Raw genomic sequence first — 21990 nt, 5'->3', positions numbered from 1 at the left:
GCAGGGTTTTACTAATTTTTGAAACAATGGGTCATAAACTGTAGACTGAGGTGGAAATAAGCGGCCACTATGTTCTCTTTTGCTTGGAAAGACAACATAATAAATAATAAAACCAAAAGAGTTTGGGCAGTGGTGAAATATTAAATCAGATCTGCCGTAAAGAATGACATCTAGAATGACAGGTCCCTCACTCAACATCACTACCAGGGGTCTGAATCACCAGTTTCATCAAGATATAATAGTTATTGGTTCTTTGGACAACAAAAATCTTTGCTGATTTTACAGTCTGCCAGGACACAATTTCAATTCACTTCATATTGATATTATCAATATGAGACCAGAGGCATTACGCAAGAAACAATACGCAAACAAATTTTCTCATATTTTTGCTTGTATCCAGGATTTGTTCTAATTTTGTTACTACGCACTGATTTTGGAATTTCGCCAATGTTTTATTATTTTTGCTTTTCTCTTTGGTAAAAGAAAATTTTATCAAGATAAGACAAAAACATCTCACATTCACGGTCCACAAATTGTTGCCCAAAGGAAGGAAAAATAAACTTATATTTGAGGCATATTGAAAAATGCACGAATAGGTTTTAGAGTAATTATAATGACTTTCTGTTACTTGAGAATTTTAATTTAATGCCCTTTTCCACTTCTCCTCCAATGCATTTAGGAGGAAAATATTTTACTTTTTACTTCAATTATTAGATAACTACTTTAACATCAAACTTTTTGCACACAAACCAAAATTCTGAAAATAATGCAGCTGAAACAATTCGGCAAATAATTAAAAAATTAAATGGCAACTATTTCTTTTATCGTGTCATTTTTCTTGCTACAAACATTTCATCCTTCCAGCTTCTCACATACACTGTATGTATGAGGGTTTGCTGCTTTTTCTTCTGATTGTTTCAATTATTTTTGATTTATTACATTTACTTCAACATTTTGCATGCATTCTTTTACTTTCAATACTAAATTATAGTTCCTTGAAATCACATTTGCTTTGTTTAAGTGTTTCATCGTAGGCCTACGTCAATCTCACTCCTGCATAAGTTCTTTTTCTTACAGCTTTTTCGTAAAAATGTACCTCAAATGTAAAACTTATTTTTTGTTGTGCTGAACAACAATTTGTAATCTGTAAAAAACAACTAACAAAATAAAACTATACTGTGGATACAAACAAAAATAAGAGAAAATTTGTTTGCATATTGCTTCTTACATGAGGCCAGATATGTTGTATGATGTAAAAATGTGTTTTTGGGAGTACAGGTACTTTACTTGAGTTTTTTTTATTTTTGTCAATTTTCACTTTTACTCCACATTTCCTTAATAAGATGTATACTTTTACTGCAACACATTTCCCCAAAGCATCTAAGCTACTGACTACAAAATAGGACAGGAACTGAGGAAGGGAGGAGGGGTGAGACAGACAAATAAAGGAATAGGATGAAGGATTAAACTGGATTTTGTATTAAAATGCAAATAAGACCTAATTTTTCTTCAAGTGTTATGTACGCTCAATTTTTTTAGTTGGTGTTTGTTAAAAAGAAATAACTTCATAATTCTCAAAATTCTGATGCTTTTGACTACCAGCATTGACTTGTACCTCAAAACTTAAGTACATTTAATGTCAAAATTGCTTGCGATACTTCAATGCAGTCAATATACTTTAAGACTTTTACTCAAGTAGTATTCTAATAGGTGACATTAACTTTTACCAAAGTATTTTCTGTTCAGATGTCTGTACTTCTACCTTAGTATAGCTTTCAAGTTCTTCATCCACAGCTGCCTGTTATAAATACACCAAGCAGCACCTTTAATTATGAGTTCAGTCATCTGCGCTGAGCATGTGCTACTGATTTACCGTACTGATGTCTTCTATCATAGATGTCAGAGACAGCAGCGGTATAATCACGTTATCATATCTGAGGTGTAACAGGTGTTCAACGCGTTTTGATTCCCAGTCGCTTCATGGAAAGAGGATTAGTGTACCGTTAGGTGCCGTTACCATTGAAAACGCTGATTCTGGTAGTCGCAGCCATAATTCATAAGGTATCATGGGGTCTGGGAATAAGGCTGACAGACAAATGTCCAGCACAAAGCAGGAATCAAGTGGAAGTGAATTCAAAACGCTTTGTTGTTATAGTTGAGAACAAAACACGGCGACGCAGTTGCTGAATTCATACACAGTTGAGGTGATAGCGCACGATTTCACTGAGGAATTGTGGATTCAAAACTTCCGGATGATCCAATCAACTTTTGAAGAGTTACGCAATGCAATAACACCTCTTGTAGCGCCTGCTGCATTATGCCCGAGGGAGCCAGTTCCTTCATTATGTGACCTATAAAAGCAAAAGAATAGTTTCCATTGTAGTTTTGCGAGATATGGCTTTTCCAAATCGCCTGAAATACCACCTCATGGGAGCGTAAAAACTTTTTTGGGATAAATGGGAGGTTTTGTTTTTTTCCAAAATTCTGCCTAATGATTATTTTGTACCTTTAAGGTGTGAGAGGGGCCTCACAGAGGCTCGAGGTTTATTTTAAACAGAGTTCATTCTTTTAAAACAATTTATTTCACCAATTCTCATTTAGTTAGGGCACCAATTATCTCGTAACAACGTATTCCAAACAAAACCAAACATGTCATTCCAGGCTTTCAAGGGCCCCACTCCCTGGGTAATTAGTCCCCCTTTTGCCCCCACTATGACGGCCCTGGTTCTGGTAGTCGTGCCTATAATTCCTCGTTTTGTTGTTACAGTTGAAAACAAAACACGGCGTCACAGATGCTGAATTCATCCAGATGTTGAGAGTGAACCGATTTAAGCTGCTGATTGTATTTTCAGTTTTTCCAACACTGTTATCTTTAGCTTCCACGCGCCAGACACATAACAGAATTTTAAGCTCTCTGACTTTATGTTTCTTGCTGATATGCAACGTCAGCCTCGACCAGAATAGCTGGTAGAACTCCCCAAATCTACTGCAGAGTGTGTGTGTATGTATGTGTGTGTGAATGAGATACCTGTGCGGGGCTGCAGCCCTGCAGCAGCAGCAGGTACGGACAGTCGTGAGGAGGGTGAATGGAGTACTGTGTGGTGTTATCGTCGCTGCTCTCCGTCTCCTCCCTCTCTGACTCCTCTCCTTCCCGCTCGCCTCTCGGCCTTGATGGACAGAGGGTCTCTGTTTTGGACTGCGACCTGCCGTCCCCCTCAGAGGGACCCGCGAGTCTATGAATGTGATTCTGTTCAGGGCTTGTTTTCAGGCACTCGTAGCTCAGAGTTTGATTCAGACTCTCGCTTCCATCCTTGTGATCTTTATCTGTGTCCTGGTTGGTCTCTGTGTCTGAGTCTAACAGGTCCATCTCACTTTTGCTCCTCCACAGTTTATGGCCTCGCCCCATGGTCCTCTCGATGAGGGTGGAGGTCACTCTGGAGCGGCTCTTCTGCAGCTTTCGAGCCTGTGCATTGATTCCTAAAGGAGATGGATCAACAAAACAGAATAAGATTAAACCTTTGAATCCTGCATCAACATAATGTCTCTTGTGCTGCTCTCATATTAATTGGCTTGATTTCTTTCAAAAACATGGGAAAAAGGCAATGACCAACTTGGTAAGAAATGTTCCACAACTTAGTAGATTTAGAAAACTATTCTTAAAAAATGTAGGGAAAATGTCAAAAAAAAGAAAATCTAGGGAACACGGGATATTTAAAATTATTCATTCATATTTTTGCATTTTTCTTTTTTAATTATTTTTTTTCTTCATTTTTTATTATTAATACGTTTAATGTATTTATCTATTTTTTTAATTTTACTTTTAGTCTTGGCTTTTGGGCTTTTACAGTTTTTTATAAAGTTATATTTTATTATATGACTTAAACATCACAGGTCACTCTAAGCCAGCCAGCGTGGCGAAGGGAGGGGAGGGTCAGACAAAAGGTTAACTTTATATCTGGAGTATCAATACCCACCAAATTTGTGTAAAAGGTATGGGTACATATGGATGAGATTCAGCTATGTATTTATGTTTGATTATTCTACTCTGCACAGAACTAAATACAAAATTCATCACAAAAAGAATTATCATATTTTTAAGTGCTTTTTCCAGGTCATTACTTTTTATTTCTTTCTTTTTTTTGTTTTTACATTTTTTAAAAATTTTTGAAACACATTTTCTGGTGAATTTCTTGTAACATTTTTTAAATTTTTTTTGTTTTTGGTGCTAATTTTTGGGTAATTTCGTTATTCCTTGCACATGTTTTTGAAACAAATCAAGCTAAAAAGCACTGGGTTGAAAGGGTTAAACACTGCTGTCAAAATGTGTGCAAACTGCGCTGTTATATACATGAGTAATGGAATGTAGCGATACAGCAACACCCGTTTTTTTTCCCGAGGTGAGGTGTTGGTGAGCCGGTGTGTTCGGTCATTTGTGCGTGGTGTGTTTGTTGCCAGAATCAACACAGAGAAGCCCCACACAGGAAACAGACCTCAGTGGAAAGACAGACAGAGCTCATGGAAATGAAAAGTTCACCCACTCAGCAGGCATCCACACGCTGACACTGATAGAAGGCTATCACATCTGCGCCATTCATAAAAACAAAACAAAAAAGTGACACCATGGCACAGCTGTGTCAACCACAGCTGGGGCCTCCACTCCAAGTGACAGTAAGTGTTCCACCCGGCATGTTTACAGTGCCATAAAGTGTTCAGCATCTATGGAAAGTTCTGCGTATTATTCTTCATGCTTTGTAAATATCAGTGGATAAGATCATTTGCTTTGTAAAGCTTTTATGGCATTGTGTTAGAACAGTAAAGAAAGGGTGTGTTGTTCAAAGAAGCCAAATTAAATCACACGCTGTCTGCAATGTTCATCAAAAAGATATTTCACTGACTTTTCTAACGGCAGTTAGACTGAAACATAAGTCCAAATTTGTACCAGAAATTGAAACGAAAGGAAAAAAAAAAAGAAATCGTAGACCTATTAAAATATAGTTTGGTCTGTGTGGCTTGGCTGATTTTCACTGGAAAACCAGCGTGCCAATAAACCACATTTTTACTGTGAGAACTCGAAAACTGCTTTAAATTTAGACAATACTTCATTTCATGTCACAAACTTGTATTCCAGGATTTGCAGACACATTAACCCTTTGAGACCTGGATCGACATTAGTTTTCCTGTTTCTGTCTAAAACATGGGTAAAAAGGGTCAATGATGAACTTGGCAAGAAATGTCCCACAAGTTGGAAATTAGTTTAAAAAAAGGGGGAGAATTATTAGAAAATTATATTAAATAATTGGGAAAAACATTCTGTACACTACATTTATGATGTTAATATTTTTATATTAACAATAATATTATAGAAAAAAACATGGTAAAATTTATCAAATATACTATTTTCAGCACTTTTTAAGAACATTTAACTGTTTGCTTTTGATTTTTACTTTTCTATTTTGCTAAGTATGCTGTGAAATGATCGGCCCCTGAAGCATTCTGAGGCTACAGTCACAGTACCAGCAGTGATGGTGTCTTTGTCTTTGGATGTCTTCTCCTCCACTGAGCTTCTCTTCTGGATTTCAAAGCGTCTCGCCAGGCCTTCTCTTGGTTTCCATAGTGACTGCAGGAGGAGGGGCTTCTCATTGTCGCCCACCACTCGAAACCCTTCTGTCCTCCACCGATGATCTCCAGTGGAGCCGATGGTGTCGCACAGAACATAGGACTCTGCTTCCTCCTTGCCCAGGCCATACCTACAGAAGACATTACCAGAATGAATTTTGTCATAACAGTAAAACTTCCTGGACAAACTGGATTTAGCTCTCCATAGGTGTGCTACTGGAAACTTTCTTGCATTGTAACTCACAGATGATAACAGTGTAAATATTATTATTATTATTTTTATTATCATTATCATTATTATTTGTATAGCACTTCCCTAAACAAAGTTACAAAGTGCTACACAAAGTGCATAGCAATAAAACAAAGAAATATACAGTTACAATAAAACAATGTTAAGAGCTAAGACAGAAGTGTGCACTTGGGCAAAACAGGGCAAAAGGACATAAAACACGAAAATTCCATTTTATAAATGTAAAAATCAATCATTAAAATGAAAAGTGTTCCTATAAAAATCGAAATTTTTTTAAACACTGGTTTAACAAGAGGCAATGTGTTAGCATGCCTAATCTCCTTAGGCAGAGAATTCAAGAGGGTAGGGGCCCTGATGGCAAAAGCGCAGTAGACTCGGGATGACTAGTGAGGGTAGACTAGAGGATTTCAGATCACAACCAGGAACATACGGAGTCAGAAGTTCAGAACTATAGCTTGGGGGTAAACCATGTTGAGTTATTAAAAGAATCTTAAAATCAATTTTATAATAAACAGGCGACCAATGGAGGGAGGCGAGAATTGGGGTAATATGTGACCAACGATTTGTCCATATAATACACAAATCCTACAGTGGAAAGGGTTACATTGTCAGATGTGCTTATTAAATGAGGCCAAAGTTTAAAACAATGACACTTGATTTTCAGACAGCTTCGCCCTGTTTCCCTCCTCAAAAAGACTATGGGATTTTTCCATTGGACTCTGCGGTAAATCTCTGCGGTAAATAAATATTCATGATATTTACATGTTTTGTTAAAATAAATAAACATTTTTTAGGCCTAAATGCAATCACCAAAGGTAAAAAAAACTAACATTAGACCACGAGCTAACTACACAACGGTCATGTAACCAAAGCTATAGGCTATAAAGCTGTGTTCGGCACCGTGAGGCTTGATAACGATCTGTAGTCTTTTTTAGGACATATAAAATCTTCAGATTTCAGCAGTTGAATATTTAATTGCGTACTTTATGCTGTAGAACCAAACGTGAAAGTGTACTCAGCCTGCGTTAACCACAGACCTTATTTAAAGCTTCTAATCGCCTCACTGACTTCAAGATTAGGGAACTGGAGGTGCTAAAATGCTAATTCATCTCTGGGTTTAAGGATTTATTTCTGGTGTTTAATCTCTTTTAAACAATAGCTACACGGTTTTTCAGCTTCCATCTTGTACTCAAAGATTCTCACTGTCTGACTTACTCAGAGTAAACGATAACAAAACCAAACGTAAAAAGTAAACTATTACACTATTTTAGTATAGAAAATATCACGAATAGTTATACAGAATATTAATATGAGCAGCATGGGCTCCGTCGCGAGGGCTCATGGTCAAGGTAACCACGATCCTCCTCGAGGAGGAGCTAATGCTAATGCTAAACATAGCATTAGCTGCTAACTGGCTAACGTACACGGTTAATACCGAGGCTCTCATAAACAGTTGTTAAACTTCACAGTGTCACCAAAATACTGTGCAAACATTGTCTTAACACTAAATACTATGGAAACACCACCTGCTTACCGGCAGAGTGCAAAATTAACACTTCACAATGACAAATGCTACACAGCGTTTTCTGCATGGATGTATTATAGTGGTTTTCTGTTTTCATCGTGTACACAGACTCTCGCTGTCTGTCTTCTTTACGCGAGATTTCCCGTTACTCTCCCTGCATATGAGCTGCTCAGGTAGTGCCAATGACACCTACTGGCGATTTTCTGATACTACAGCTTAATAATTAAACTGGCAATTAACAACACTGTGCCCAAAATTTTAACAAAAATAACCAATTTCTCCCCAAAAACACATATGAAACACATGGGGAAACTCCCCCTTAACGTACATTACATCAGAGGAATTATTCTGTTTAGTAACCCAGCTAGCAGGAAATGTCCCTTCCACACTGGCTAATGTTACCTTCAAGTTGCAACGTTTTAAAGAAACATTTTAATCTAATGTTCAATAAACGTTTTAAGGATGTTTATCATTTCAAATAATGTCCCTGTAAGTTTCAATGCTGACTAAGACGTGATGTTATAACTGAACGCTCTTTTATAAAACATTCCCACAATATTACAGAAGAACAAAGGGAGAACATTTTAAAAGCAACATGTTTTCGAGGACTTTTTTTTAATGAAAATGTAATGTAATGTGATATGTTAACATTTTTTTAAAAAGCATTTTTCACTTTATTATGTTTATAGAGAATGTTACGCTAACTTTAAGAAGAACGTTCTGAGAATTAAATGAAAACTTGTCACTGAAAACATAAGATAAAAGATAAAGATAAAGATCAACTTTATTGTCTGTCCTAATCAGTGACAGAAATTCTCCTTTGAGAATAACCAAAACATTTTATTGTACCATTCTCAGGACATTCTTAGAACCAAACATTAGGAAGCGGCATGATGCTGCCGTTGTTTGGTTCTGTGTAAAATGCAAAGGCAGCATGAAGAAGGAACTCTGTATTGGCCATAAAGTGTAATCTCTGTGTAAGAAGGGCTACGCTCACACCTTATCACGGATATTCCATTAGACCTGCCTACAGAGCAGAAATGAATTTATCAAGAGTCATAATCTTGTTTTGTGCTTAATGGATTTGCTAACCCATTACTGAATGCAAGATCTCTTAATGGTAGAGCTTAATGTCACTGCTACAGTATAGCTTCTCACTGAGGGGAAAGAGAAAAAATGATTTACTCTTTCCTCTACAAGCTGAATACCACTGGTATTAATCATTCCATTATGTTTTTGGCTGAAACATAAGCAAAGACTGACAGACATTGACTATCCGGAGAGGCCGCCTCAGAGCCCCGTCCGACACTGGCTGTCTTTCACACAAATCTGTGGTTTGCTCTAGACCTTTTCAGGCCTACTAAATAAACTATTTGGCACATGCACACACTGTGTGCACTGTGCAGCCATTATAATAAACAGAGCGTCGGGTCAGGTCGACTCAGTGCATCTGAAATATACTAATCACAGCAACATGAACATGCACTGCTTTCATCAGCTGCCAAAGTTTTGCGCATCAAGGACTGTTCTGACTGCTTTATATACAAGTGATGTAGCACAATAGCACATTACAGCAGAGGAGGCACGTGGATGGACATATTTTAACTGCACAAGGAAACACAAAGCAGACACATATGGCAGGCAGACGCACACACATGCGTGCACAGATAGCACATGGCCTCACCGTTCAAGGGCCTCTTTGACTAGCTCTTTAGCACTGGAGTGTGTGGTGGCCAGGACACTCTTATAGTGAGCTCCCTCACAGATTTCATTTCCAAAGATCTTCAGGATTCCCGGAGCTGTTATCTGATTGGACAGCTCAGATGGGTCGTCTTCTCGTAGAGCATCTGCAGAGATCGCTGCATGGAACGACATGACAGCAAAGAGAGGAAGATTTAATGTCGGGCCTCAGATGTGGTTTATTAGTTCTAATAGCAGATTCAGCAAAAACCCAGGAGAGTCATAGCATATAGAAGACACTATGCGTAAAAGAGCACAGTGAACTTTTTTGGCAGCTTGTCAGTGATACCCAACTTATAGTCCGCGGGCCGAATCTGGCCCCTAATAAGGTGCCGATGGCGCCCCGAAAATTTTCTAATTCGCAATAAAAATAAAGTGACTCACACTGGGAACTGTTATAAAATACTGTGAATACTGTGTCATAAAATAGCATGAAAACAGAGCTTGTTGCCAGTAAGGGATTCTCCGCACCCCCAAAAAGAGGTCCTAGCTAAGCCCCTAATGTCCTAAAATCCTTGAACCATCCTACAATCCTAGAAATGTCCTGAAATCCTAGAAACATCCTGATATCCTAGAAATGTCCTGAAATCCTAGAAACATCCTGAAGTCCTAGAAATGTCCTAATATCCAGGAAATGTCCTGAACTCCTAAGTGTCCTAAACGCCATAGGCCATCCTTAAATCCTTGAAACATCCTGAAGTCCTGGAAATGCCTACAAATCCTAGAAACTAACAGTAGATGCACGCTTCCTTCCATGTGGTGATACAGTTGGCAGGTGTAGTTTGCTAGAAATATTTCCTACATAAAACATTGCTGATGAGCTTCCCAAATGTATTTTGGGCGCTTTGAGCACCACAAGTTGAGTGCCATCTGGTTTCATTATATTGGAGAGAAGACAGACATCGCTGTAGCCGACATCTCTGACACTCATCAACTCACACTGAAAAAATCCAGATCCATAAATAGCACAACAGGTAAAAGGGAAAAATTTGTGTTTTTGATTTTGGGGTGAATTGTCCCTTTAAAATGCCTGTATAAGACCGGCAACCTACATATAGGTTTTTATAATGACAACCAAACATGCAGGGAGAAAAGTAAAGCCACTGAGACGTACTGCTTCCCTTCCTGGACTGGATGGACAGTGAGGACCTGATGCCTGCTGTCAGTGCCATGGAGCCTGAAGAGGAGGTGGGGCCGCGGAGGAAGACACCTGAGAGACGGTTGGTTTGGCGATGGATGCGGCTCTTGCTGGACTGTCTGACGGCCGCACTCTCTGCTGACCTGCTGGTGGAGGAGCTGCTGGCGGAAGACACTGATCTGATGAAGAGAAGAGAGAGAGATGAGCCCTTGATGAAGACTCTGAATCTCTACCAGCAGATCTGAACCTTCACCTCTGACTGTGACAGCTTGTAGAGGGGCAGTAAGAGAGGCAGGAGGGTTCAACAGGGACAAACAGAGTTTCTCACCATCATATGAACTGACGATAGAAGTCGACAGAAGAACAGAGCCACAACAGATGCGGCAGCAAATAAGAAGTATTTAGCGGAAGGGGACAAAAGTTGCACAAAATGCGCACAAAACATTCTACACTAGTGATACTTAACATACGGCCCGTGGGCCAAATTTGGCCCCCAATAGGGTGCCAAGTGGCCCCCAACCATTTTCTAATTTTCAATAAAAATAAAGTGATTAACACTGGGAACTTTTTTTAACTTTTAGTAAGGTACCAGAGTGTATAAAACAGCATCAAAGTATAGATTGTTAATTTAATAAAGTGGCAGTGGAGGATCAGGGGTCCAGGCTAAATCCTAGAAACGTCCTTAAACCCTAGAAATGTTCAGAAATCTCCTAAAATCCTAGAGACATCCTAAAATCCTACATACTTATATCTAGCAAATGTCCTTAAGTAGAAATGTCCTAAAATCATAGAAACATCCTCAAATACTAGGAACATTCTAAAATTTTAGCATTTTACAATTCTTGAAAAGTCCCAAAACCCTAGAAACATCCTAAAATCCTAGGAATGCCTTAAAATCCTAGAAACATCCTACAGTGTGAGAAATGTTCTAAAATCTGAGAGATTTTCTAGAATCTTGGAAACATCCTAAATCCGAGTAACGTCCTAAAAACCTGGAAACGTCCTAAAATCCATGAGATGTCCTGAAACCCCAGAAATGTCTGCTCTAAAATGTCCTAAAATCCAAGAAACATCCTAAAGTCCTAGAAACACGTGTGGCCCCTGGCCCTCAAGCAAAGCCAGCTGAGTATTCCTGTTCTCCACGCATGCAGTAAACAACACCAGAAACGCTCCCGTAAACCTACATCACAAAGTCCTATCAGCGTGCTACGATGCAGCTTAGATATACGTACACGTCTGTCCAGAGTACCGTGCCGTCTGCTCTCCCTCAGCATGCCTCCCTGAGCTCCTTCACAACATTAATGAAATAATGAAGTGTTGTTTTACTTCTGACCAAGCCTATAAGCTTCTTATCACTGCGGTTCAAAGGTTCTTTGCAGTTACGACACCACTTAGGCATGAAAGATTTGAGATTTACGATAATGATATTAGCAAAATTGTTTGACCTCTGAGGTAGAAGGACAAAATGATGGAATATGATGCAATATGAGCACATTGCCGCCACACAGCTGCATATAAGAGGTTATTGAGAAATGAAGGTGTTTAGAGGTATTTTTTGTCGTGTTGAATATTTTGCAAAAATACATGATTTCAAATGTAGTTCAGTATTCGTTTTTTACCTTTCCCCTTTATTCCACCACATCACTCTTCAGTCCCCTTCAACAATAATTCAGTGCCATAACTCAAGACAGAAGACATTTACTCTAGAGCTCTGACCTGGCCCAAAAAATTAAGGCTGACCCTACATGAACCTGCACAGTTTCTGTCTAAGCCTGAACCATGACAGCGGTTTTGGGCCAAAGCCTGATTAACCTTTTGAAACCTGGGGAGACATCACTTTTCTTTTGCTGTTTTTAGATTCCTTTCACAAGCATTTAAACCTGGGAACTCTGAGTAAATTGGTGCAATATGCAATTTCTTTCAAAAACATGGACAAATAGGCAGATTTAAAAAAATATTTTTTTAAACTAAGGAAAAATATCGAGGGAAAAGGGAAAAAATCTAGGGGAAAAAAAGAAAATACATACAATAATCATAATTACATATTTAAAATTATGTTACAAAATTATTATATTTTTTAAGCAGACATTCCAGGTCTTTTATTTGCATATTCTTTTCCTTTTCCTTTTTTTCAGCTAATTTTCAGGTAATTTTTGTTGCACTTTCACTACTTTCTTGCTAATTTTAGAGGGCAATTTCTTCTTTTGTCACTAACTGCCTCTTCCCCATGTTTTTGAAAGAAATCAAGCTAATTTGTTGAGGTGAGAAATTTGGGTTTTTTAAGTAAACAAGAAAATTATCCAGAAAAAAGTTTTTGAATTTAACAAAAAAAGGAAACAAACTGTAAAAGTGCTTAATAATGTAATGTAATATGACATGCTATAAATACAGTTTTTTCCTAGCTATTTCCCTATAGACATTTTTACCTAGTTTTCTTAAAAATATATCTCTAATTTTCTACTAATTTCATGTAATTTGTGTAACATGTCTTACCAAGTTGTTCATTGCCTTTTCCCCCCTTGCTTTTGAAGAAATCAAACCAATATTTTCAGGCTTCGAGGGTTTAAATACTTATGAAAGTTGTCTGAAAGCAGCACAAGAAAAGTGATATTAGTCCAGGTTTCAAAGGGTTAACTAATTGAACCATATAACTGTCTGAGGTTCCTTCAAAATAGAAGAGAGCTTTACTGACACGTATTTCTAGAGCTTTTAAGAAGACATTAACACATTCTCTATAAATGAAAAGCAAAATAAGTAATAAATTAGACTTATGTCATCATAAATGTTTTAGAAATTATTTGTAAAAATTGTAACAGTGTAAGTGTAAGTTTGATGTCAAACTTTGTAAAGTGTAAAAGTTGCCCGGTGGTTAATACTCACTGCTGAGAGCCATCACTGGTCTTCCTTCCCAACTTGACAAAGCGCCTCTTAGCTGAAGCTGCAGGTAAACTCGGTGGTCTCGGCGGCAGAGCACGCAAAGGCTCCGAGTTAAACTTCATGTGATTCATTCCTGTCTGATGGACTTGAGGATTCCTGCTCGTCTTAAACTTCTCTAGATAATTTGAAACGAAGGCAAACGGTTCCTATCATGTCCCCTGAGCCTGCGATGCGCACGGATCGCTCCGATTCATTCCCGGGATGTTTCATCCAGCACAGGCGTCACAGAGCCGCTCAGCTGCTGCTGCATTTTGCGCAGATGTTTCCAGCCCTCATCCAGCTGTTGGAACGGCTGTCTCCGAGCTGTTCAGGCCAACGACGGCGAGCCGAGTTGCAGCTTTACTTCACGCTGTTTCCGTGACGCGCCACACATCCGATGCGTAAAATAAAAGAGAAAGAGCAAACTGTGGAGAAACCTTAAAAACGTTGTGCGCAGCTGGATGAGGCAGTTTGTTTCAAATTCAGCCCGGACCCGCTTTCCAGATGTGCGTCGACAGCGCAACTGCTCGGAGATGCCAAGTGCACGCACCCGCCCACCCAAACTTTCAAAATAAAATCCTTACAGAGAACGCGTTTTACTTTTTTTTTCCAGTTCTAAAGCAAATTCTGAAATATTTCGTCAATGCTCTTGTTGATCAAACTATTCGATGTGTAGAGTCTGTGCCCAAACACAAAACAGCCCATGGCAGAGAATCCGTCCTCCTCCCGTGCGTCATGAGCGGAATGAAAGGACCAAACATTGGTGCGTTCATGACTCCATCTTCTGGCTGCGCACAGATTTGAACTGAGATTACAGGATTTCTGTTGCCTAAACTAAGGAGCTTACTGTATTTCATGCAAGTGTCAGAATAATATGAACACACATTTCTGACATCATCCTGTGCCTGTATCAATAGGCGTTTTTCTTGAAAAATACCTAGGCTGAGTTCAGGCTAAGAGGGACACGTGTAGCATATGTCTCCGAAAATTTAGGCCTAAAAAATAAAATGAAATAACTTAGTAACGCTATAATTTAGGTCTTGTTGGCATTTTTACATTGAAATGAAATGTAATTCTTTTAGAATCTTAACACCTTGAAACATACTATACCCCTTCTCACTTGGGCCGTATGCATGTTCGTGTGTGTTCACTCTGTCATCAAAGAGAAGAGACTGAATCTCACTTCCGATTAAACTGTGACAAATACAAAGATTTAAGAGAACATTTCTTTGATAAAATTAACGACATTTATTCTGAGTTTATCAATTTTCCATCCATCCATATTCCTAAAATATATTTCTGTAATGTATTTATTCATTTAATAATCTGTAATTTTGCTTTTGCAACAATGTGAGAAACATGTCATGCTAATAAAGCTGATTTGAATGTGAATTTGAGAGAGAGATTTATGAAGAATTTTACATACATTTAAACTCACTGGCTCTGTCAGGTGGAGGAAGCGGGCTCCTCCCTGTCCTGTTCCTCCTCAGGTGTGGATGAAAAATTATCCAACATGCACATTTTCTGTCCATGGGCGTTGGTCCATTTTGACATTTCAATTAGTGTTGGTAAAGGCGCGGCTGCACACGAGTGACGTCACTGACGTAAGTTTTTTATTTCTTTTAAAGTGAAAAGATTTCCTTTACTAATGTTATGGCATAGAAACACAAGTGAACAACTTTTTAACAAGGCACCATAATACAATAAATCATAAAATTCAAATAAAATTTTAAAAATAAATAAAATTTTTAAGAAAGTCAGTGACGCAAGGTGTCTGAGCTTTCCCATTGATCTCAGTCACTAGCTGTGCTGGAAACCATTCCCTATAATTTCACTATAATACATCCATGTCCCTGTCCTTATCACTGAAACAGTGCACTATATACGCACAATGCACTGCAAATTTGAGTGTACATACCATGTACCCTACATGTCATGCCCCTTTTTATTTTATTTTTTATTTTATTATTAATTGTATTACTGTGCCTTGTTAAAAAGTTGTTCACCTGATGTTTCTATGCCATAACATTTTAAATGAAATATTTTCAATTAAAAAAAAACAATGTACCCTACATTTCACTTTTGTATACCACAATTCAATGCGGTCATGTATTTCCAGAGGAAGAAAATTTCAGCATATTGTCCGAAATCAGTGTCTGTTTATTTGATCACAGTGATAACTTTACGTTGATTACCAACCAGGAAAATGAATCAATAAAGGGCGATTCTACTCCTGAACGTGGATCAGTTTAATGTCTGAAGCTGTCTCCATCACTGCACGACACTGCATTACACTGTTAGGATGCAGAGGCGCTGTTGGACCTTGTCAGTAGTTTTGAATAGTATTCAGGGAAACATATATGAAAATTAAAGGAGATATGGTACTTTTCTTGGTTTTTCAGTGGTAAGGCTAACACGGTTTCTGGTAGGGCTGTAGCCCAACCAGCCCTACCCTGCCGTCACCTATGGCCATCACTTTACAAAAAGGGTCAGAGTAGACTATACCTGCTGAGGAGACTCAGGTCCTTTGGCGTGCAGGGAGCACTCCTGAGGACCTTCTTTGACTCTGTAGTGGCATCAGCCATTTACAATGGAGTGGTCTGCTGGAGCAGCAGCATCACGACTGCTGAGAGGAAGAGACTTGACAAACTTATCAAGAAGGCCAGCTCTGTCCTGGGGTGCCCCTTAGACTCAGTGCAGGTGGTGGGAGGATGATGGCTAAGCCGTCATCCATGCTGGAGAACGACTCCCACCCCATGCATGACACCCTGACTGCACTGGAAAGGTTCTTCAGTGACAGACTGCTTCACCCCAAGTGTGTGACGGAGCGTTACCGCAGGTCCTTCCTCCCTGCTGCAGTCAGACTGTACAACCAGCACTGCTCCCAGTAGACCACATACAACAATAACTGACTCCACTTGTACAGCTTAATACCACAAGAGCAATTTCACTTTCACCCATGCAACTGTGAACATTCTTTATTTAACTGTTGAGTTTCTCAGCGTTGTAAATACTGTATATATTGTTTGTTTATGTCATCCTCTGTGCTTATTTCCTTCATCTTCATCCTGCACGTTTTTGTACTTATTTATTAATATAGTCTATTCTGCACAGTCTTTGCTATCCCTTTGCTGCTGCAATGTTGGAAATTTCCCCACTGTGGGACTAATAAAGGATTATCTTATCTTATCTCATCTTATCTCATCTTATCTTATCTTATCTTATCTTATCTTATCTTATCTTATCTTATCTTATCTTATCTTATCTTATCTTATCTTATCTTATCTCATCTCATCTCATCTCATCTCATCTTATCTTATCTTATCTTATCTTATCAATGGGCCATTATCAAAAGTGACCTGGCCCAGCAACGGCCCAACGTCAGCACACTTGAAGAAATAAGTTGGGCCACATCTGGTCGCTGAACTCAGATCAATTTAATGTGTGAAGCTGTTGCCATCACTACACAACACTGCATTATGCTGTTAGGATGTGGAGGTGCTGTTGGATCTTGTTAGCAGGAGAGAATAGTATATAGGCAAACAGAGATGAAAATTAAAGGAGTTATGGTACTTTTCTTGGTTATTAGGGCTAAGACAATTTCTGGTAGGGCTGTAGCCCAACCAGCCCTACCTTGCCTTCACCTATGGCCATCACTGGACTGTTATCAAAAACAACCTGGCCCAGCAATGGCCCAAGCTCAGCACACTGGAAGAAATGAGTTGGGCCACATGTGGTTGCTGGACTCGGTGTAGTCTTGGGATGAATGACAGCCAAGAATCTGGTCAAATGAACTGGCTTGATTTCGGCTGCCGACACTGCCATCAATGGGCCGTTATCAAAAACAACCTAGCCCAGCATCGGCCCAACCTCAGCACACTGGGAAAAATGAGTTGGGCCGTGTCCAGTCGCTGGACTTGGCTGAGTCTTGGGATAAATGATGGCCCAGAATTGAGCCAAATAAAGTGGCCTTATGACATCATCAGAGGTTATTTTACCTCATCAAAGCTTCCTCCAGAGCCACAGGAGACATTATACTACAGCTTTCAGAGTTAGTCAAATATGGAAAGTAAAGAGAACTTGATGTAGGATATAAAACTGACGAATTGTCCCTTCAAGTCAAAGTTTGTAGAACTTTTGATTTTAGTAGAATAGCTTATCTAACCAGGCATATCAATGCCAACATACAGAATGTACTTGCAGTAATACTAGTGCTACTTAACTGCCATGGACAATAGTGCCAATGTTAATACAAAATCTGATGCTAATACTGAAACAACTATTGAGGTAACTTCAACACTTTTTACTGTTACACTTACTACTAAAGCCTATTTGAGTGTTAATGCCGGTAGTAAACATAATCCTGACCCTAAAGCCATGTACTGTGTGTGTGCCACAGTTATTCACAGTCGGCCACTAGATGGTGTTTTCAGCCCTGGAAACACCTGAACTACCTGTGACACACTGAACAGATGGTCTGCTTACACCTTGTTTCTAGAATTATTAAATATAACGAGCAAGAGTCAAACATAAGGTTAAAAATCAGCATTTATTACAGTTTTTTAAAATAATTTTGCTGCATTTTTAAATGAAGTGACTTCCTAAGACTTTATTGACTTATGATGTCAAACTTTAATACTTTTAAAAAACTCATCCCTTTTCTTTTATGGTAACTCAAATGTTTGGGTCACCTGTTTAAATCAAACAACAGCCAGTGAGCCAGAGGGAAATCCCTCTTGGCCTGCATGGAGAGATAAATGGGCTTACAGGTCCAGGGCACTACTTGCGTAACGTGACACTGCTGATACCTGAGGACTTGTGACAGCTCCTGCAGAGTAAATACAACACAGGGCTTCCCTCACATGTCACAGCGAGTTCACACTCTGCAGGTCCTCTGCTGGGTGACTTCGTTTACCTGCGCTTCATCGTACAGGATATCCCGCTAATTACAGAAGCATCTGCCTAGGGGCCAAGGTCAGCTCTTCTTGGAAGATAAGAGAACAGAAAGGCTTAACGTCTGGTAATCAGATCCCCTGCTAGACGAGGAGGAGTGGCACCTGCAGCAGGAGGCCTGGAGGCTAATCAAAGCCTTACTTTTCCATGTCTTTACAGCAGGAACTCTAGTGCAGGATAATTTGAAGTCAGAGCTATATGGGTTGACTCTAAGAACGTTTTTGTACACAAAGACCCCTTTTGGATTAAAGGCATTTTGCATAATTGGATTGAAGTTGGATAACGTTTGATCACTTGAAAGTACATGTGTAAATGCACAACGAATCTTACAATGGTTTGAATGATGTCTTCTGAATTAAATGATGAGACATACTTAACATAGTGTTACGTAGGTTTAGAAAAAGAAACATAGTAACGAAATACCTTGAAATAACTCACTTGATTTCACACGGGACACAAACACTCTTCTCTTGGGGAAAAGTCCTGTGTTGTTTGACCCATCCACCACTTCAACATGCCAGTGTACACGAGCTTTATATATATATATATATGTACATATACATACGTATATGTGCGTGTGTATATCACTATTTTCTTCTACTTTGTTGGACTCTTATTGCCATTAATCATTACCTTACTTCTACATGTTTCGAAAAGGAATCAAATCAATTAGTTCAGGTTTCAAAGGTTAATAGCTTATAAAAGGCATATGAACGCAACACAAGAAAACTGATATTAATCCAGGTCTCAAAGTGTTAAAACAGCCACACTTATAATCATCATCATCATCATCCAAATAAGCACCTCAGTTAGAACATACTGACTCCTTAAGCCCAGAGCTTACAGCTTCATTAGTGCTGGACCATCAGCTGTTTTATACTTGCATCCTGAAATGTGGGATATCCTGCTCTGATCCCAGGGCTTACTGAATCCCACTGCACAGCAGGGCTATCCCTCACCTCCCTCTGTGATCCCTGAAAAGGAAAAGTTGAGACCGTGAATCAAGGTTCTAATAGGTTTTAGTTGTTGATCCCTGTGGAGACATCTGCCCTCTGCATTTGATCCATTTTAACAATTCAGAAAGAGCCAATAGCCACAGGGAGACAAATGAACCCTTAGGGATTGTTTGGTGCATTCTTTTTAAAAATCCTCCTACAATAAGTCTAAAATACACCGTGTAAACAAAATTGTTACATTCATACTGTCGTATGAATTATGTATTTAATTGAATGACATGCATTTTATTAAAAATAATAGATTTTTTTGGGGGGGGGGGGGGGCGCTGGTGGCTCAGTGGATAGAGCAGCACCCCATATGCAGAGGCAGTGTCCTCGCTGCAGCGGCTGCAGGTTCGAGTCTGGCCTCAGCCCTATGCTGCATGCCTCCTCCTCTCTCTACCCCTTTCACACTCACACTGTCCTGTTGATTAAAGGCAATAAAAGCCCCAAAAAATAATCTTTAAAAAAGAAAAAAAAAAAAAGACTTTTTGTGTTTTTCCCCAAATATTTCATCTAAAAACGTAGTGGCATCATGACAAAACCTAGCATTTAAAGGGTTAAATTTCTGAAAATTAATGAATATTTGATGTTCATGATGAGGACTGATGCTGGTTAAAAAATAAACACAATGACAGTAGAAAATCATATCAATATATAATATTTTTTACAGCCTATTTTTGAAGAGCGCACTTTTCTTGCAGGGCGGTATGAGTGTGAGTGTGAGCTCCTCTGAACAGAGACCTGCAGTACTGTGAGAGGAAAGAAGTCACATGCTATGAGTATTTTTGTATTTTCCTGAGTCTAGCCTCTGATTTCTCACAGTGACACTGGACCTAAGCTTTACTGCATGCCTTTAAAATAGATAAATAAAGTAAAATAAAATAAAGCTGTACTTTTCTTCAAGTTAAAATGTTTGCTGTGAAAAGGCCTATTGCTTGCATTCGTTTTTGGAGTCAAGTTCAGTGACATTAAAAAAGGATACATTTTTGTCTTATTATAGTATTACCTCGGTTTGTGCCAAGATACTTTGTATATACTCTGTATGACTATTCACCATATAGTGTGTGTGTGTGTGTGTGTACAGGATATATGCTTTACATTAAGACAAACCTGCCAAAAACACTGAGAATTTCTTGCATAACAGGTTTGGGAGGTGCGGCTTTACACTCCTTTAAAAAGTCAATATCTGTGGAAGCCCATATACGCCAATGTAATGAAAAAATAAAGATCCTGTACCTAGTTTTAATAAGAAACTTTCCTAAAATAACGATTCTGTACAACAAATTAAGGCCTATAGTATATTAAAAAAGAGACAAACTCTCTCAAAATAGTTACATCATTACCTCAAAATATGAGAAACTCTCAAAATGTCTTATCTCAAAATTAGTGTCTAAAAAAAGTGGTGAGAAGCTTTCTTAAATTTAACCTCTCAAAATAATGACTTATGTCGGAACAATGAAAAACTCTTAAAATAACCTATTTAAAAATGATTTAGTATCTTAAAATAAGAAGCTTTCTAAAAATAATAAATTGTATTTCAATATAATGAGTCAGTATGTAATCTCCAAATAATGTCGAGGCATCTAATAATGACTAACAGTAGTTTCTCAAAATATAGCAACTTACCCAAAATAATGACTTAGTATTGTTTCTTATTATCTTGAGACATTATCTTTTTCTTAGGTATTTTTCCTTTTAATGTGTTGCTGGTCTGTACTTGTAAAGCATCTTTGAATATTTTGAAAAGTGCTATATAAATAAAATGTATTATTAGTAGTATTAAAGTAGTATTATTAATTATTATTAGGTTCATATTTTGAGAAGGTTTCTTGTTATTTTGAGCATTCATTTATCAAGTCATTTTCAGACAGTTTTTCAATATGTTAAGACACCAAGTCATTTTTTTAAGATAGGTAAATTATTATTTTGAGAATTTTTCTTGTTATCATGAGATACTATACTTTTGAGGCAGGTCAAATATTTTTTTTAGGTTTTGAAAAGTGACTTGCATTTTTTTTTACATTGGGGAGGGGCTAACAAATTTAAATGGTTATATTTTGTTGGTTTTACCGCTGATTTTTAAAGAAAACATGTAAGTTTGGAAGGCATGTTTTCTTTAAAACTGCCAGTATTACACCATTTATCATAGCCAGAAACTGTTAAAACATAAAATTATCATTGGATTTTTTAGTTTTGTTGGTGTTTTCTTTTGTAATTTTGAGCATGTGTTTTTTTTTTTGTTGTTGTTGTTTTTTTGGTTGTTTTTTTTTAGAATTTCAGGTTTTGGTGAGGTTTTTTTTTAAATGATTGTTGATTATGTTTTTTCTATTAATTCTAAATAATTTAGAGTTTTTAGATTTTTTTCCTGCTTTGGGTTCTTTCACTTTGGTACTTCAAGTAGGCTACTTTTCCCTGAAAATATATATATACTTTTACCTAAGTAAAATTTCAGTACAGGACTTTTACTTGTAACCGAGTATTTTACTGTAACTATTTTTGTTATCTTCCAAAAACTGTCCCACTTTACCTGACTTTACCCCACTTTTCCTCACGTCGATGCGGTGAAGACATGACTCAGCAAAACGAGCGAACAGATAAACACAACAGATTCAAAAAGTAACACTTTAGGTAGTTGGTTGACTTTTAGATAGTTTTCCTGGTAATATTCCAAAAAGTGTCTCACTTTACTTGACTTCACCCTCCTTTTTTCTCACCTCGACACGGTGGACGACATGACTCTGCAAAAACGAGTGATTACATGTTGTCGAGTCATAGTGTGTATGACAGATAGAGATAGATAGATAGATAAATAGAGAGAGAGAGAGAGAGAGAGAGAGAGAGAGGGGGGGGGGGG

The 21990-nt window shown here is 38.2% G+C and overlaps 1 protein-coding gene across 1 annotated transcript in view; it reads right to left on the bottom strand.

Annotated features, from left to right (window-relative positions):
- LOC121958832 (ras-associating and dilute domain-containing protein-like) overlaps nt 1-13830 on the bottom strand; it is a 36431-nt gene extending 22601 nt beyond the window's left edge. The window contains exons 1-5 of the mRNA XM_042507971.1: nt 13150-13830; nt 10246-10448; nt 9076-9250; nt 5515-5747; nt 3029-3477 (exon numbers count right to left, since the gene is read on the bottom strand). Of these exons, the coding sequence (XP_042363905.1) occupies nt 3029-3477; nt 5515-5747; nt 9076-9250; nt 10246-10448; nt 13150-13277 (1188 nt within the window). The 5' untranslated portion in view covers nt 13278-13830. The remainder of the gene's footprint in view (nt 1-3028; nt 3478-5514; nt 5748-9075; nt 9251-10245; nt 10449-13149) is intronic.
- Nucleotides 13831-21990: the final 8160 nt, after the last annotated feature.

This window comes from Plectropomus leopardus, chromosome 19 (assembly GCF_008729295.1).
Source record: "Plectropomus leopardus isolate mb chromosome 19, YSFRI_Pleo_2.0, whole genome shotgun sequence".
Taxonomy (NCBI): Eukaryota; Metazoa; Chordata; class Actinopteri; order Perciformes; family Serranidae; genus Plectropomus; species Plectropomus leopardus.
Note: the sequence above shows the minus strand (reverse complement) of the source record. Positions and strands in the feature narration are given on the sequence as shown.